The 16,678-nt window shown below is 38.9% G+C and overlaps 1 protein-coding gene across 12 annotated transcripts in view; it reads right to left on the reverse strand.

The window, feature by feature from the left end:
- LOC120883658 (uncharacterized) overlaps positions 1–14,167 on the reverse strand; it is a 36,319-nt gene extending 22,152 nt beyond the window's left edge. Inside the window, exons 1-4 of one of the 12 annotated variants that reach the window (XM_078034815.1) lie at positions 14,047–14,120; positions 13,601–13,746; positions 12,707–12,765; positions 4,747–4,823 (exon numbers count right to left, since the gene is read on the reverse strand). In XM_078034815.1, the coding sequence (XP_077890941.1) occupies positions 4,747–4,794 (48 nt within the window). In that variant the 5' untranslated portion in view covers positions 4,795–4,823; positions 12,707–12,765; positions 13,601–13,746; positions 14,047–14,120. Of the gene's footprint in view, positions 1–2,406; positions 4,704–4,746; positions 4,824–5,305; positions 5,391–9,191; positions 9,221–12,706; positions 12,766–13,600; positions 13,984–14,010 lie in introns of those variants that run through there. The other 11 variants (XM_078034817.1, XM_040279475.2, XM_078034818.1 and 8 more) reach the window with 11 other exon arrangements.
- Positions 14,168–16,678: the final 2,511 nt, after the last annotated feature.

A 16,678-nucleotide genomic window follows, 5' to 3' on the forward strand; every position in this document is an offset into this window, starting at 1 on the left:
GATAGGTAGGTAGATGTGAGCAGGGGGTGGGGGAGGAAGAGGGACAACAAGGCTCATTCCATCTTAAGTGATGAAAATTCATTCCACCTTAGATAACAGAAACACTGTCCATAAACTCACTTCCCTCACAGTCAGATACTACCTTCTTAAATTAAAAGAATTGGGTGTAACCAGCTTAAGAAACTTTCCAACTTCTAAGCATGCACAGAGCACTGAGGCACTGTCATTTAAGTGACTCCAATTCATTGTAACTATTACATCAAAGCTTAAAACCCCCATCCCCTGTATTTTTCCCTTAGATATTGATGGGAAATTTTCAACATATTGAAACCAGTCATCTATCTATGGTTTGTTGAATCCACAGATATGAAATCCATGCATACCAAAGGCTGACTATATTCAGACACTGATATTCTGTTGCACTCTCGATGAGAAGGTGACCTTGTTAACATTTTTAGAAGGGAATTTGGCAATTCCTCAAAAATTGAATATTTTTTAGTCTGGTTATTTCACTGAAAATGATGCTCTTCAATTCTATCTGTTTTCCACAAATGGAAGTCAAAGGTTATATGTTTTATCCAAGATAGAAAGAAAAAAGCAGGAAATGGAGTTCATAAACATAGAAGGGAGAACAGTAGCATAGAGGAAGAGGACCAGGGGAGTGAGAAAGGGAGGGCAAGGGAGGTGCTGTGGAATGAAATTGATCAAAGTATGTTTTGTGTATGTATGAATATGCTATAATGAAACCCACTATTCTGCATAATTACCGTATATCACTAAAATTAAAACAATATCATTATTTCAGAAATGTCAGTTATAGAAATCTGTCCTACAGGAATGTCTCCTCAAGAATACAGGCATTATGGGGCTGGAGTTGTGGCTCAGGGGTAGAGCACTCACTTAGCATGCTTGAGGCACTGAGTTTGTTCCTCAGCACCATATAAAATGCAAAATAAAGATATTGTGTCTACTTAACACTAAAAAATAAATATTTTTTTAAAAAAAAAGAAAACAGGCATTATGGGGCTGGGGTTTGTGGCTCAGTAGTAGAGTGCTCACCTAGCATGCATGAGGCACTGGGTTTGATCCTCAGCACCATATAAAAATAAAATAAAGATAAAGTGTCCACCTAAAACTAAAAAAAAATAAATATTAAAAAAAGAATATAAGCATTTACAGATATTCATTCACTTCCTAACTTTCTAGATAGGATAAAATTGGAAGTAACACAAAATTAAGGTACATATTGAATATTAATTAATATAGGCTAAATGTCCTCCCAATTCATATACTGAAGCCTTAATCCCCAAGGTACTGACAGGGCCTTTAAAGGTAATTAAAATTAAGTGAGATCTTATAAGGGTAGGACCCTAATCCAACAGGACTAGTGTCCTTAAAAAGAAGAGGAAGAATCACCAGAAACCAGCAACTTCCCCCTCCCACTTTCTAGGTAAATACACAAACTAAAGGTCATGTCTTCACATGTTAATGCCAACCATTAGCAAGGCAAGGAGAAAGTCTTCACCAGAGAACAACCTTGCTGGCACCTTGATCTTAGACTTCCAGCCTTTAGAACTGTGAGAAAATAAGTTTCACTGGTTAAGCCATCCAGCCTGTCATATTCTGTTATGGCAGCCTGAAATGACTAATACAGGCTGAATACCCTTCTCCAAAATGCTTATGACAAGAAGTGCTTCAGATTTTAGATTTTTTTTTCAGATTTTAGAATATTTGAAATGATATCTTGGGGACAGGACCCTAGTTTAATCATGAAATATTTATGTTTCATAAATACCTTATATACCAGCCTGAAGGTGATTTTAAATAATAATGTTAGTTCATCTGCATTTTGACTGCAAATGAGGTCAGGTGTGGAATTTTCCATTTGTGGCATCAATGCTGCACTCAAAAAAGTTTTACATTCTAGAACATTTTCAGAGTTCAGATTTTTGGATTAGGGAAGAAAATGGTAATTTTCTAATCTGATGTGAAAAAAAAATCACTTTAGTTACTCATTCAAGAAGTGTTTGTAAATCATCACAATAAGTGAAAACCATAAACTGGTAATCTGTATATTACATGCTTACTTTGTTTCAAAAGAAAGAAAAAGGGCTGGGGATACAGCTCAGTGGTACAGTGCTGGCCTAACATGTGTGAGGGCCTAGGTTTGATCCCCAGTACCACAAAAAAAAATTTTAAAAGATATTAGATACCAATAATGACATAGACTCCTCTGTCCCTGTTCTTCCCCACTAAGTACAACTGGAAGCCCTGGAATTAACACAAGAGATGACCAAAAGAGGATCCTGAAAGGAGGAAAAAGGCAAGAACTCTGATTAGGGTCCTAAGGACTTAAAAATAATAGTAGAGGGGGCTGGGGTTGTGGCTCAGTGGCAGAGTACTCACCTAGCATGTGTGAGGTACTGGGTTCAATCCTCAGCACCACATAAAAAATAAATAAAATAAAGGTTAAAAAATAATAGCAGAGCATCTTACAACCCAACAACAGAGAGCCACACAGATGATGTCTCTCTAAACTCATAACCTCGCAACAGAAAGCAGCCTAGGTGGTCTCAGCCTGCCCCCAAATCAACAAGGGTCCCTCTAACAATACCAGACAAGCCTGGGACACCAGCAAAGAAGATTAGTCAGGAACTGGGAACTGTGCTGACAATAAGCAGGATGGAAAGTGGTCTTGTTCTCCACTGAGCCACAGAGACTTTCTAGGAGTCAGAAAGCACTGATGGGGGAATCCCCATATAACAATCACTCAGCCTGGAAAAGCTCTTCATCCCTGCTGGCCAAGAACTCCTTCTCCCTCCAGGAGATCAGGTACCATGCAAATTCAGCAAAGGGGAAACTGACACAAGAGGCACCATTTTAAAAATAAATTGGAACTACTCTAATCATAAGCACCTTTGATGCTGTTTCCAGTTTTCCACCTCCTCCAGGTTCTTCAAAGTAGTCAATTCAGATATCTACCTTATACAACCACCTGCTAGTGACCACTCCCTGTGGGACAGCTAGATACAACCTCCACATCCTACACAGACTGCACATATGCCACAGTGACCACCTCTCAGTTACAGTGCGACTGCGGGGAACCATGCCTGCTTGCTTTAAATGCCCTACTTAGAACTCTCCTGAAGAAAACTCACTTAGGTGATGTACTAGACCCTAGTAAAGGCTTCAGCTCACAGCTTATTCCCTCTTTCTTTTACCCCTCACCCTAGTTGAGCATGTTGTATCATAGATGGCTCATCCCTTCCTGAGAGGCATGCTGCACTCCTCTCTGGGGTCTGTAAGTAGTAAACCACTTCTGATAGACGGGAGGAGGAAGACGCGCCAGGCGCCCAGCCAGACCTTAGGAGGAAGATGCGCCAGGCGCCCAGCCAGACCGGAGGAGGAAGATGAAGTCCAGCCCAGCCCCGAGTAAACCACTTCTGATATTTTGTGGGTTTTGTCAAGTTGTCCTTTCTGAATCAACTGAGATACTTGAACATGACCACTTTCCCATTCTCCTAAGAGTGACTATCTTAGCAGAAATAAACTGGACATAGGACAGATAAGAACTACAGAGAATCTGTAGTATAAAGTTTCCTCTAAGAGGATCACCTGGTCACAGCACAAACACCAGGACTGGCATTAAGCCATCCACCAGCATAAAGAAAAATCCCAGGAAAGGCACACTGTAAACATCCAACACAATATTCCCCAGAACCCCCTCACTGGAGGGCCGGAGTTTATAAGCACTCTTGTAAGAGATCTCAAAACCAAATTAGAGAGCTAAGTATATAGTTCAGTAGGTAGAGTGCTTGCCTTGCATGCACAAGGCCCTGGGTTCAATCCCCAGCACCAAAAACAAAACAAATTTTTAAAAAAGCAAAAATACAATACCCCATGACATAATAAAAGTAAACATTTCCCACAGTTGCAAAGGACTCCCCAAACTCTTAGAATTTACTGTCCTTTGTAGCTAGTGAGATGACTCATAAGTGGCCCTAGAAAGCTTCATGACAGTCACCAGAAAAACTAAGCACATGTCAGGAGGGTTGAAACTTTCAGCCCCACCCTCAGATCTCTGGGAAGAAAAGATAAGCTAGAGATTCAGTTGGTCTCCAATGGCCAAAGATTTAATCTTTCATGTCTATGTAATAAAACTTCCATGAAAATTTCTGAATGATGGAGTTAGCAAAGCTTCTGAGTTGGTAAACACACTGAGTTGCTAGGAGAGTGGCACACCAGGAAGGAAGCTCTGTACCTCCTCCTAACTAGCTCTATATAACTCTTCCATTTGGTTCCTGAGTTGTATACTTTATAACAAACCAGTAATCATAATTATAGTGATTTCCTGAGTTTTGTGAATTGTTCTAGTAAATTACTAAACCTTTAGAGAATATTATATGGGAACCCCCAAATTTGTAGTTAGCTGAGCAGAAGGGTAGGTAGCCTAGGCACCCCACTTACGGTTGGCATCTAAGTTGGGGCAGTTTTATGGGACTAAGACCATAACTTATAGGGCCTACACTAATGCTGGTGTATACATATGAGTTTGGGGTAGACATAATTTAGCCCATAACACCTTAACAAGATTTAAAGCAGCTAACAAAAAATGCTTCAACAATTAAAATTTCTCCTGCAACAAATAAAAACAGGAAATCTCAACAAATAAATAGAAGTTACAAAAGAGAGAACCAAACAGAGATTATAGAGCTGAAAAATACAATAAACAAATTACAAACTCACTAAATAGGGTTGGGGGTGTAGCTCAGTGGGAGGGCACTTGCCTATCATTCACAGGCCCTGGGTTCAATCCCCAGCACCTGAAAAAAGTCAAAAAAAAAAACTGTTTAGTGAAGATGGAGATGAAAAAGGACAGAATCTGTGAATCTGAGGATGAATATCAATAGAATTTACTCAATCTATTTTTTTTTTTTTGGTAATGAGGATTGAGCCCAGGGACACTTAACCACTGTGTCACATCCCCAGCCTTTTTAATTTTTTTCTTTAATTTTGAGACAAGTTCTTACAAAGTTGCTTAGGGCCTCATTAAGTTGCCTAAGCTAGCCTTGAATTTGCAATCCTCCTGCCTCGGCCTCCCAAGCCACAGGGATTAGAGGCTAGTACCACCATGCCCAGCCAGTTTATTTTTTTTTAATATTTTTAGTTGTAGATGGACACAATACCTTTATTTTATTTATTTGCTTTTATGTGGTACTGAGGATTGAACCCAGTGCCTCACATATACTAGGCAAGCAAGCACTCTACCACTGAAACAGATTGAGCTAGGTGCAGTGGTACATACCTCCTATAATCTCAGTGACTCAGGAGGTTGAGGTAGAAGGATCTCTAGTTTAAGGCAGCCTCAGCATCTGAGTGAAACCCTGTCCCTAAATTTAAAAAAAAAATGAAAAGAACTGGGATGTAGCTTAATGGTAAAATGCCCCCATAGTTTAAACCTCAAGACCACAAAAAAATAAATAGAATGAAAAAAAAATGAGCAGAATCTCAGAGGCCCACAGGATTGTAACAAAATATCTAATATTCATATTATTGACATCCTAGAAGGAGACTAGAATGTGACTAGAAGGGTATTCAAAGCAATAATGACTGAAAACTTTCCAAATTTGACAAAAGTCATAAACCTACAGATTTAAGAAAATGAGAAAACCTATGGGTTTAGGAGAAATCCAAAGAAATCCTTGCCAACATATGTCCAAACTAAATTTCTGAAAACTAAGTACAAAGAAAAAGAATCTTGAAGACAGCCAGAGAAAAACAACCCTGTAGAGGTTAAAAAATGTGAATGATAGATTTCTCACAGGAAACCAAGGAGGTCAGAAAGAAATGGCTTAATACTTTTCAAGGGCTGGGGACATAGCTCAGTTGGTAGAGTGCTTGCCTTGCATGCACAAGGCCCTGGATTCAATCCCCAGTACCACAAAAAAAAAAAAGTATTTTGGGGGCTGGGGATGTGGCTCAAGTGGAAGCGCACTCGCCTGGCATGCGTGCGGCCCGGGTTCGATCCTCAGCACCACATACCAACAAAGATGTTGTGTCCGCCGAGAACTAAAAAATAAATATTAAAAAAAATTCTCTCTCTCTCTCTCTCCTTCCTCCTCTCTCTCTCTCTCTCTCTCTCTCTCTCTCTCTCTCTCTCTCTCTCTCTCTCTCTCTCTCTCTCCTCTCTCACTCTCTCTTTAAAAAAAATACTTTTCAAGTGCTGAAAACAAAAGCACAGTTAACCAGTTTTGTATCTGGCAAAGTTATCCTTCAGGAAATAAGAAGAAATCAAGACATACTCAGAAGAAGGAAAACAAAGAATTTGTCACTGACAGACCTATTTAAAAAAAAAAACTACCTATAACAGGCATGATAGCATGTGCCTATAATTCTAGCAATTGGGGAGGCCAAGGTAACTTACCAAAACCCTGTCTCAAAAAAATAAATAAATAAAAGAAGAAGAAACCTAAAGGAAGTTGTCCAAACATAAAAGAAGTGATAAAAGAATGAATTTCTGAGCATTAGGTAGGAAGAATAATAGAAAGAGCAGAAAGATTATTGATTAAATATAAATACATGCATAGGAGAAAGGGAATTAGAGGCAAAAATGGAGTGGTGGGGAATTAAATCAATCAACATTTTGCTATTCACATCCTTTTTATATTCTTCACTATTTTAGATTTTTGTAGAGTACATCTGTTCCATTGTCAATGAGAAATTTTATATTTCTTTTACAAAGAGAAGCAGAAGAGAAAATGCTTGGGATCAGTGACATTTCACAATGAAAATAGAATTTAAAAAGATTCCTAAGCACATGGCCAACCCACCCACTGCTTGCCACATCTGCCTGGCAGCTCAGAGATTGGCAACTGCAGAAGTAAGGAGAAGCTGAGGTAACAGCATAGTACAGTGCTGTCTGGTTGATCTGGAACATACAGGCATGTACACAGGGACAGTGGGCAGCAAAGTACAGCACAGCATTGGGGTATGTGGTCCCAAGTAAGATGAAGTAAGTACATTCCACACTGTCTCTCTTTCACTGAATACAAGCATAAAACCTGGACAGAATGCATTAAGTGGCAATCTGGTAATTCTGAAAAGTAAAAACAAAAACACAAAGTAGAGGAAAGAAGCCATATGTGCCATATGTGGTGATGTACATCTGTAATCCTAGAGACTCAGGAGGCGGAGGCAGGAGAATCACAAGTTCAAGGCCAGACTCGATTAAGGGAAAAGCCTAGACTTTGAAGTGCCACCAAATTCATTGCGAGTTTGCCACTGATTCTGTGGTTTTCCCTGGCCCAAGATAAAGTCAGCATGGAGCCAAGAAGATAGTAAAGATACAGAAAGAGCTCAAGAACCAGGCATGGTGGTGCACTCCTATAATCCCAGTGATTTGGGAGATTGAGGCAGGAGGATCACGAGTTCAAAGCCAGCCTCAGCAACTTAGCAAGGCTCTGAGGAACCCAGTGAGACCCTGTCTCAAAATAAAACATAAAAAGGGCTGGGGATGTGGCTCAGTAGTTAAGCACCCCTGGGTTCAACCTCTGGTAGAAAGAAAAGAAAAGAAAAGAAAAGGGAAAAGAAAAGAAAGCTCATGAAGCAACTCTCTAGATCAGCTTGAAGAGTGGTAAGGAAGCTCCTAATGCTCAAAGAGTGAGGGAAAAATCCATTTTTCTTTTTCCCTCCTTTCTCTCACACTCTAGGCAGCAGAAAATCCAGCAGTAGCAGCAGCAGAAAATCCAGCAGTTATAGCTACAACAGGACCTGCAGTACCAGTAGACTCTGGCCATCATCTAAAACCCAGACTCTGATTTGAAGCTCTTAGTCCCAAGAGAAACTTCATTATTTTTTGTCTTCTGTATCTGCAACTTGTGTCCATCCATGGGCATAGCTGGGGTAAGTGTGCAGTCTAGTAAAAAACAAAAAACAAAAACAAAAAACGTTTCTCTATAAGATGGACAAAAAGGGGGAAAACAGGGAACTAGAAAATTCACAGGAAATCATGGGGAGGAAGAATTCAGGAAAGAAACCCCATAACATCATATATCAACTCCTGGGCTCATTCTCAAACTGTGCATTTGTGGATCTACTCTAAAACAAAAAAGTAAACACTTTTGAGAACTGAACTAAGGGACAAGCCACTGCCTACATCCCAGAATGTCTGTTATGAGGTTTAAAAACTAAATAAACATGGAAACCACAAACTACAGAAGACTGATTAGAACTTGTAGCCTGAACTCAACTGGGTCAACTGCCTATGGCAAATCAAAATATCAACATTCTCCATATGACTTAAACAAACCCAGTGTCTCATAATATCACATAAAATATGTAGGACATATTCCAAAATTACATAGTACACAAGAAAATCTCAACAGTCATGAGAAAAAAAAAACAGATACCAACATCAAGCAGATACAAGTGTTGGAATCATTTGAGAAAGTCTTTAAAGCAGCTATTATAAAAAACACCCAGGCTGGGGATATAGCTCAATGGTTGAGCAGTTTCCTACCCTGCATGAGGCCCTGGGTTTGATCCCCAGTAACATACATACATACACACACACACACACACACACACACACACACACACACACATACACACACTACCCAAGAAGTTAGACCAACCTTCTGGGAACCACAAGAAAACTAGAAAGTCTCATCAAAGACACAGAAGATCTAAAGAAGAACCAAATGGAAATTTTGAAACTGAAAAAGATAATAACCAAAATAACCTCCTACTAGAAAGGGCTTAATAGCCCAATGGAGATAAGAGATAAAAGAGTGAATAAGCCTCAAAGTAATCAATACAATTTAACCAATCTGGAAAACAAAAATACTTAAAAAATGAATAGTGCTTCTAAGACCTGTGAGATAACACCAAATTTAGGTTATTAGAGTTCCAGAAGAAGAGAAAGGATAGTTCAGAAAAATACTTGAAAAAAAATTTTCTGACCACTTTCCATATTTGGCAAAGACCTGCATCTGTAGGTTCAAGAGGCTCAGCAATCCCCAAACAGAAAAAACCCACAAGAAATGCACAACCAGACACATCATCAAACTGCTAAAAACTAAGGACAAAGGACTACATATATAGTAACAGAAAGATAACAGGAAGACTAGACACTTGGAAGTTAAACATCATTCTTCCAGGCTGGGGTTGTGGCTTAGTGGTAGAGTACTCACCTGGCATGTGTGGGGCATTGGGTTTGATCCTCAGCACCACATTAAATAAATAAAGAAAGAAAGAAAGAAAGAAAGTTGTGTCCATCTACAACTCAATTTTTTTAAATTATTCTTCCAAATAACACATATAATCAAAGAGGAAGTATTATTGAAAATTTGAAAGTAATCTGAACTGAACAAAAATGAAAATATACAAAACTTTGTGGGACACAGTTAAAACACTGCTTAGACAAAATCTTACAGCATTAAATGCATGCATTGAGAAAAGTTTTAAACCAATAACGTAGCCAAGATATATGGGCTGAAGTTGTGGCTCAGCGGTAGAGTGCTCGCCTAGCATGGGTTCAATCCTCAGCACCACAAATGTAAAATAAAGATATTGTGTCCACTTAAAACTTAAAAAATAAATATTAAAAAATAGCCAAGATAATAGAATTAGCCTAGGTGTCTGCCAATAGATAAATGGATAAATCATAAATACATATATAAGTGTGTATATGTATGTGTGTGTATATATAGACATATAAGTATACACACATATGTATATATAGATACATAAAGTATAAAGGTATATAAAGTATATATTAATGCAAAATGGATCATAGAACAAAATATAAAACCAAAAACTAGTAAACTTACAGAATAGGAGAAAATCTTCATGACATCAAGTAAGGAAAAAGTATTCTTAGATCTGATACCAAAAGCACACTCCATATAATAAATAATTTATACACTGGACACTTTCAAAATAATAAAAAAAATCTTGCTCTGCAAATAACACTCTTAAGAGAATTGAAAGGACAGGCCACATATTTGGAGAAAAGACTTACAAACCATGGGACTGACAAAGGGCTTGAATAAGGAATATATAAAGAACTCTCAAACCTCAACAGTAAGAAAACAATCCAATTTTCAAAAGGACAAAACCTTTTGAACAGATACATTATCATAGAGGACATACAAAAAAGTAAATAAGCATATATAAAATGTTCAATATACTTGGCTATTAGGGAAATGCAAATTAAAACCATAATAAGATACTACTACATGCCTTCTAAAATGAATAAAACTTTTTTAAAATACTGAATGTACCAACTGCTGACACAAATGTGCCAACTGAAATTCTTGCATACTGCTTATGGAAATGAAAAATGGGTCAATGACTCCAGAAACCCCTTTGGCAGATTCTCAAAAGCTAAACATACACTTACTATATGACCCAGCAATTCATATTTACTCTAGAGAAATGAAAACATGTTTACACAAAATCTGAATGTTTAAGTAGCTCTACTTATAACTGCCCCAATCTGGAAATAGCCCAAATGTATTTCAAAAGATGAATGGATAAGTAAACCATAGAACATCTATACCATGAATTCAGCAATAATTAAAAAAAAAGAACAATTAATAACACACACAACAATTTGGGTGAATCTCCAGAGAACTGTGTTGAGTAAAAAGAAAAAAATGTTCAATCCCAAAATATTATGTACTATATGATTCCATTTAATTCTTTTTCTTTATTTTTATGTTACTAGGGATAGAACCCAAGGAAGTTTTACCACTGAGCTACATCCCCAGTCTTTTTCATTTTTTTTTTATTTTGAGACAGGGTCTCAATAAGTTGCTGAGGGTCTTGCTAAATTGACTTTGGCCTCAATCTCACAATTCTCCTGCCTCAGCTGCCAAGTTGCTGGAATTACAGGAATAAGCCACTGCACCTGGTTTGTATGATTCCATTTAAATCATGTTCTTGGAATAACAAAGCTTCTGAAATAGAAAACATACTAGTAGTTGCCAGGAGATTAAGAATGGGTGTGAGGAGAAAAGCTGTGAATGTAGCCTTGAGGGAGCCTTGAAGTAATGAACTATTCTGTGCCTGATCATATTTTTAAAATTTTTTTTAGCTGTTGATAAACCTTTATTTTATTTATTTTTAAGTGGTGCTGAGGATCGAACCCAGTGCCTCCCACATGCTAGGCAAGTGCTCTGCCACTAAACCACAACCCCAGCCCATGCCTAATCATATTAACATAATATCCTAATTGTGATATTATACTTGTTTTGAAATATGTTATCATTGGGGGAAATGGGAAAAGGTACACGGGACCTATCTATATTATTCTTCAAATTATATGTAAATCAATCACCTCAAAAGGAAAAGTTTAATTTTTAAAAAAAGGTTGCACTAAGCTGGGCATGGTGGCATACAACTTTCATCCCAGCTAATCCAGAAGATGATGGAAGACAATCATTTGAGTTTAGGTGTTCAAGACCAGCCTGGACAATATAGTGGTATCCACCTCAAAAAAAAAAAAAAAAAGGAAAGAAAGAAAGGTTACAGAGCATATGGCCCAATTTAAATAACTCTTGAAAAGACAAAACTATAGTGACACAGAATGGATCTGTTGTTGGCTAAGGTTATAGGCAGGGGGAGGATATGACTATAAATAAGTAGCATGAGGCAGTTTTATGATGAAGAAACTAGAACCTGTAGATTAGTTACACCAATCTGCACGTATTAACACTTATCAATTGACACAAATGCAAAATCATTTTTAAGTTAATTTAAAAGATAAAAAAATGAAAGAAAAAAGATGGTAGACTATGGCTATCTGTAGACTTTGTGTCTTGGCCAAAAGAGAACTGAAAGTCCAACTGAGAAAATTACTTCAGGAAAGTCATTTGAAAGACAGGCAGGTTCCTTTAAGAGATTTCACTCCTAATTTATAATATGACCATATCTCCAGCTCACTTAGAAATGGGAAATATCTACAGGAAATCAGGAACGTTATTTATCACCAGGTTGTGGTTAAAGATAATTCCACATGACAACTGAACCAAAAAATGCCCTGAAAAGCAATTCCAGGAAACCCTGGCTTCTCCTGAGGCCTTTCTATGCTCTCTCCTGATGAATAAGGTGAATCAAGGAACTGGTTATATTTCCCTTTGGCTGCCCGAAGACTCAAAGAGAAACCAGCAGCTCAACATTAATACAGATGGCCCCTGACTAAACATGGTCTGACTTGTGATTTTTCAACTTTACAGTGATGCTAAATCAATACATAATCAGTAGAAACCATACTTAGAATTTTTAATTTTAATAATTTCCTAGGCTAACAATATATAAAACAATACTCTCTTCTGATGCTGAGCAGCAGCAGTGAGCCATAATTCCTAGTCATGTGATCAAAAGGAGAAGCAACGAATACTCCACAGTGTACCATGTTGCCAAGCTATGACGCTGAGTAGATTAGAAGTATTAAATGAATTTTCAGCTTTATTATGAGTTTATCAGGATGTAACCCCATCACAAGTCAAGGGACATGTCTGTATCTGTTACCCTGAAGTCCTCCAAGTATGTACATTCTAATTAGCCTTGATCTTCTGTCTCTCATCTTCCCTGATCCTAGTCCTCATTCACAAATAATTTTCTATTTCATGGTAAAGATTCCTATAAATCTCATCACATCTATGGTTAAAAAGAGAAAGGAACAAACAGATAACATACTTACCTGGGGTTTGGCCATTTCCTGCTGTTCTTGGGAAAAGGCAGAGATGTGTGAAAACTGAGCTGGAACAAGTAGAGAAGGGTAGAGCATATGAGGACCCCATTAGGCTTGGAGTAGCAGAATTATCCTCCTAGAAATCCCCTCACATAAGCTAGCAATGAAGCTGCTCTGTGGAAGAGTATATGGTTTTAATAATGACTAGTATATTTTTGACTTTTTGTGTGAACATTGAGCACAAAGGCTTTTATTACATATAATAAATTGTACCCCAACCCAGAACTTGTATTCACTTAATGAGATAATTTATCATAATGTGTAATTTCTCTGTAAGTAACTTCATCTGGGCATTGAGTTTAATAATGCCAAACTTAAAACAATCCCATGTGACCCATAAGAGAATAATAAGTAAATATTAGCAACAAAATTCTACACAGTTATTTAAAATGTTATATGGAAGTATACACTTTTCTGTGTATGTTGTGGTAGACATATCTCAAAAGTTTAAAAGAATGTTATAGAAGAAATCTAAAACTGAATTACAATAAATTTCTAAATAAAAATAGATTATACAACTGCTGAAACCTATCTTAAAACTATAAAAGTTTAAAAAGGCATACACATATATGTTTAAGAACGGACATAAATGTGATGGGGGGGCAAATCAGTTCTTTTTTTCCTTTCCTCTATTTCCCAATTAATCTGTAATTCAAAAGTATTATTTATTAAATGTCACAAAAAAACACTGAACTTTATAACTATTATCCAAATGACATTTTACCCCTAGCCCCCTCAGATCCTGCAGCACCAGGCCCCGCCCACCCCTCCCAGCCCCCAAACTGTGGAGAAGGCCCGCTGTTAGGTAAGTCTTCTCAGGTGGCTCTTCTTCCTTCTCCTCACCTCACTGGGATAGTCTTGCCCAGGACCCGAAAAGAGGCCTTCAGGTGCAGGTCACTTCTCCTGGCGCTTTCACACCAGACCCCTACTCAGGGTTTGGGCGAGGGGAGAGGGACAGAGGGAGAGGCAGGGCGCACCTAACGAGGGGCCTGAGGGATACGCAAGAACCCTAAGTATAGGTCACTATGCTGGAAAATGTGTAAATGTCAAAGTTTAATAGGCTCCACTCTATCCTAACTAGCCCCATAACTTTGTCCACCAATGAGCCCCCAGACCCTCATACACTGACTTCTCAGTTCCCCATCACTCAACCTATAAACCCCCATATCAATGACCCTCAGAAACCTCCCTTCACTCGTCCCCCAGAATCCCCCATCACTTAGCCCAAGACCCCCAGCAAACGTCCGCTCAACCTCACTGTCTTTCTCGTCAACTGATTTTCTGCTTACTGTTGAAGAGACCGTTACAAGAACTGGCCCCGACAAGCACTTCCGCTTCTGAACCAGCTCTCCAGCACCGTAGCCTATAAAATCTACAGCGACCGGTTCTGCGCATGCTCAGTAATGCCTTTGAGACCACATCTGCCAATAGTCAACATGGGGCCGCGAAGGTGTTGGGGTCACAGCGCAAGCGCAGAGGAAAGGCGGCTGTACAGGTGACGTCACCGTTCCAAGGCGAGATATTTATGCCTACAGCGTCTCTTCTCCAGGTTCGCTGTGCAGAGGTGTTTACTTTGTTCTGCGGAGGCCAGCATTCTAAGATTTCAGACACCAATACACTTATGGAAGGGCAGGGAGGATAAGTGCCCAATTAAGGAAAAGATTCTAGCGGTCGGGAATTTTTGTCTTGAATTCAAAGGTCAGCAACGGTGTTGCCGGTGTAATTGCAGGATACCGGGCGGAATGTTCTGCGTACACAAAGACTAAGAGGGTAGGGAAAAGCCACTGGCTCCATCCAGTGGCTAGGGCTGGAGTTTACGTATTAACTTTTGAAGAAGATAGGAAAGTACACAGACCACAAGCTGAAGAATAAACAGTGTTGTGGGACGCAAACAAACACACGCCGTTGGTGAATGGGCTGTATTAGTGACTGACAGGTTCCTTTCTCTGAATGGGCAGAGGCATCGTTAATGCGTTGGGAGCTAGGAATAGGGTTTATAATCTCATTCTCTAGATAATGGGGAAACTGTTAAGAGGGATCGGATTTTTAAAAGACCAATATGAAGCAAATGTCTTGTATTTTAAGGCTAAAATTACACGTGTATATTTCATTCATTTGTTTTTTGCCCTATTAGAATGTGACCTCCGCAGGGATATGCCTAAACACCTCTTCTGTACCCAATAGTGTTCTAGATATTGGGAATGAAGCCAGGAAAAAAATAATAACATGATGTGGACACCTTGAGTTCAAACCCCCACCCACCAGCTGTGTGATATAAGGCACGACTGTTTACTTCCCTGTACTGTGTCCTCATCTATAAAATAAGGATAATGACAGTGCCTATCTCATTAGGGTTGAGGTGACAAATGAGTTGATATTGTAAAGGGTTTAAAACAACACCTGGCACATAGCAAATGCTATGTCGGTGTTTATTATTATTATATAAATAAAATCAAATGTGTATATATATAAACTTCTTAATAAGAAAAATAAAATAAGATGATTCGCAAACTGCTTTGTGAGCAGACTGTAAAGAGCAATGGTGGAAACAGTGAGATCAATGAGGAGGCTCCTAGCAATAGGCATAGGAAATGACTAACTCATTATCTCTTGCATGGTGGGCACTGTGTGACGTGCATGACATGAACTCAATTATCACAACAGTCCCATGGCCCCCACTTGTGAGATAAGGCAAAGGTCACACAAATTCTCAAAGTCAGATTTATAACCTCCACCTAGTAATATTATTCTTTTGTTTATTCAATATTTTGTTTATTCAATATTTCATAGAAGGTATCTGAGGAGCTTCACTCTAAAATCAGTAAAACCAGCCTGGAAATGAAGCTTCCTAGCAAACAAGGCAAAGAGGAAGCAGGAGTAAAACTCAGATTTCTTGTTCTCTGAAGTATCAGCACCTCCAGTATAAACATTGTCCACTCTTTAACACATTCAGGGGTGGAAAATAGGAAGGGCTGAACCTTTAGGATCATCATAGTTTGGACTCTTTCAGCCTTGCACTTTTATCCCTTACCACCTTGCACTCATGAGAGTGTATACACACACACACACACACACACACACACACACACACCTATGAAAGCAGGGAAATCCTTTGGGGTTGGTGGAAATTGAGATGTGCTGATTGTGGGCTCCAGAAATGTTTATGAGCCAGTGATATTGCCCCTCAGAAACTTTCCCAAGGTCCACAGTACACATCCATAAGCTATGTGAAGCCAGATTTCCTGCTGCAGAGCCAGAACTCCCACTCTCTATTCAGGGCATCCTCTACCATCAGTCCCTACAGGTGCAACCTCCTCATACAGTAGTCTAGGCAGCAGGTGGCCAAGTGAAAGGGTATGGGAGATTGACAGGTAAGTGGTCCCACTACAGGTTCTGTGTGGTGTGGCACCCTCACCCAAAGATAAGGGAAAAGGCCCCCCACCTGGCTGTTGAGCTCTTAAGATATATCTTATCAAAACCATGAAAGTGTTGCCAATTTTTAAATTTTTTTTGTAGTTGTAGATGGACAGAATACCTTTATTTTATTTGTTTATGTGGTGCTAAGGCTCGAACCCACTACCTCACATATGCTAGGCATGCACTCTGCCTCTGAGCTACAGCTACAGCCTGCTATTGCCAATATTTAATAGTTGTTTAGGACCAAAAGGAAGCAGTGAAGTTGGCAGAACAATAGCACAGAAGGAGTCATGTCTCTGGTGACATTGAAGTCAACACATTAGCATTGAACTGCCTTGCCTCCAAGAAAGTAATCCCCTTACCTCCTCTTGAAGTCAAGGACATTTTTAGTGGTGTTGATTCGTGCAGCCAAATCTAATCCTGAACAATATATCAGACTTTTCTGTTCAGCCAACGTGAGTCAGTAAACAGGATACATGGCACTGGTGAGCCAATATGAATAAT

The sequence above is a fragment of the Ictidomys tridecemlineatus genome, chromosome X, assembly GCF_052094955.1.
Source record: "Ictidomys tridecemlineatus isolate mIctTri1 chromosome X, mIctTri1.hap1, whole genome shotgun sequence".
NCBI classification, from domain to species: Eukaryota; Metazoa; Chordata; class Mammalia; order Rodentia; family Sciuridae; genus Ictidomys; species Ictidomys tridecemlineatus.